Source organism: Eurypyga helias, unplaced genomic scaffold (assembly GCF_000690775.1).
Source record: "Eurypyga helias isolate BGI_N326 unplaced genomic scaffold, ASM69077v1 scaffold21151, whole genome shotgun sequence".
Lineage (NCBI taxonomy): Eukaryota > Metazoa > Chordata > Aves > Eurypygiformes > Eurypygidae > Eurypyga > Eurypyga helias.
Genome location: NW_010229191.1, coordinates 5,155 through 5,520, shown reverse-complemented (window position 1 = coordinate 5,520; position 366 = coordinate 5,155). Strand labels below are relative to the sequence as shown.

The window sequence follows — 366 nt, the reverse complement described above, 5'->3', positions numbered from 1 at the left end:
GGCGGATCCCTTTCGCACACACACAGACCCACAGCCCGTGGGGGGCTGCTGGAAGCCGTGGCTCTCGCTAGCCCAACTCTCCTGGTGCTGCTTCCGTGTGCTCCCCTTGCCCGGATACCCTGCAGGAGCTTTGGGGGGTCTGCTACAGCCCCTCCCGGCGAGATCGAGTCCCTCCTGGTTAAGTTAACAACTCAGTAACCCAAAGTTAGTCGGGCCGGGCTCAGTATGGCTGCTCCCTGCTGCAGGTCGGAGGTTCTTGGTCCCTGTGCCGCTGGCAGGGACGCCCAGCTCACCTCGGATCCGAGCGTGGAAGTCGGGCGCCAGCACTCGCTGCCGGTAGGGAGGCCCGGGCTGGCGCAGGGCGCA

At 66.1% G+C, this 366-nt stretch overlaps 1 protein-coding gene across 1 annotated transcript in view; it reads right to left on the bottom strand.

Annotated features, from left to right (window-relative positions):
* Window positions 1-366, bottom strand: part of TBRG4 (transforming growth factor beta regulator 4) — a gene marked incomplete at both ends in the record, with an annotated part of 5,942 nt that overhangs the window by 794 nt on the left and 4,782 nt on the right. Inside the window, one exon of the mRNA XM_010160326.1 lies at window positions 294-366. This exon is cut by the window's right edge and continues 3 nt beyond it. Within this exon, the coding sequence (XP_010158628.1) occupies window positions 294-366 (73 nt within the window). The remainder of the gene's footprint in view (window positions 1-293) is intronic.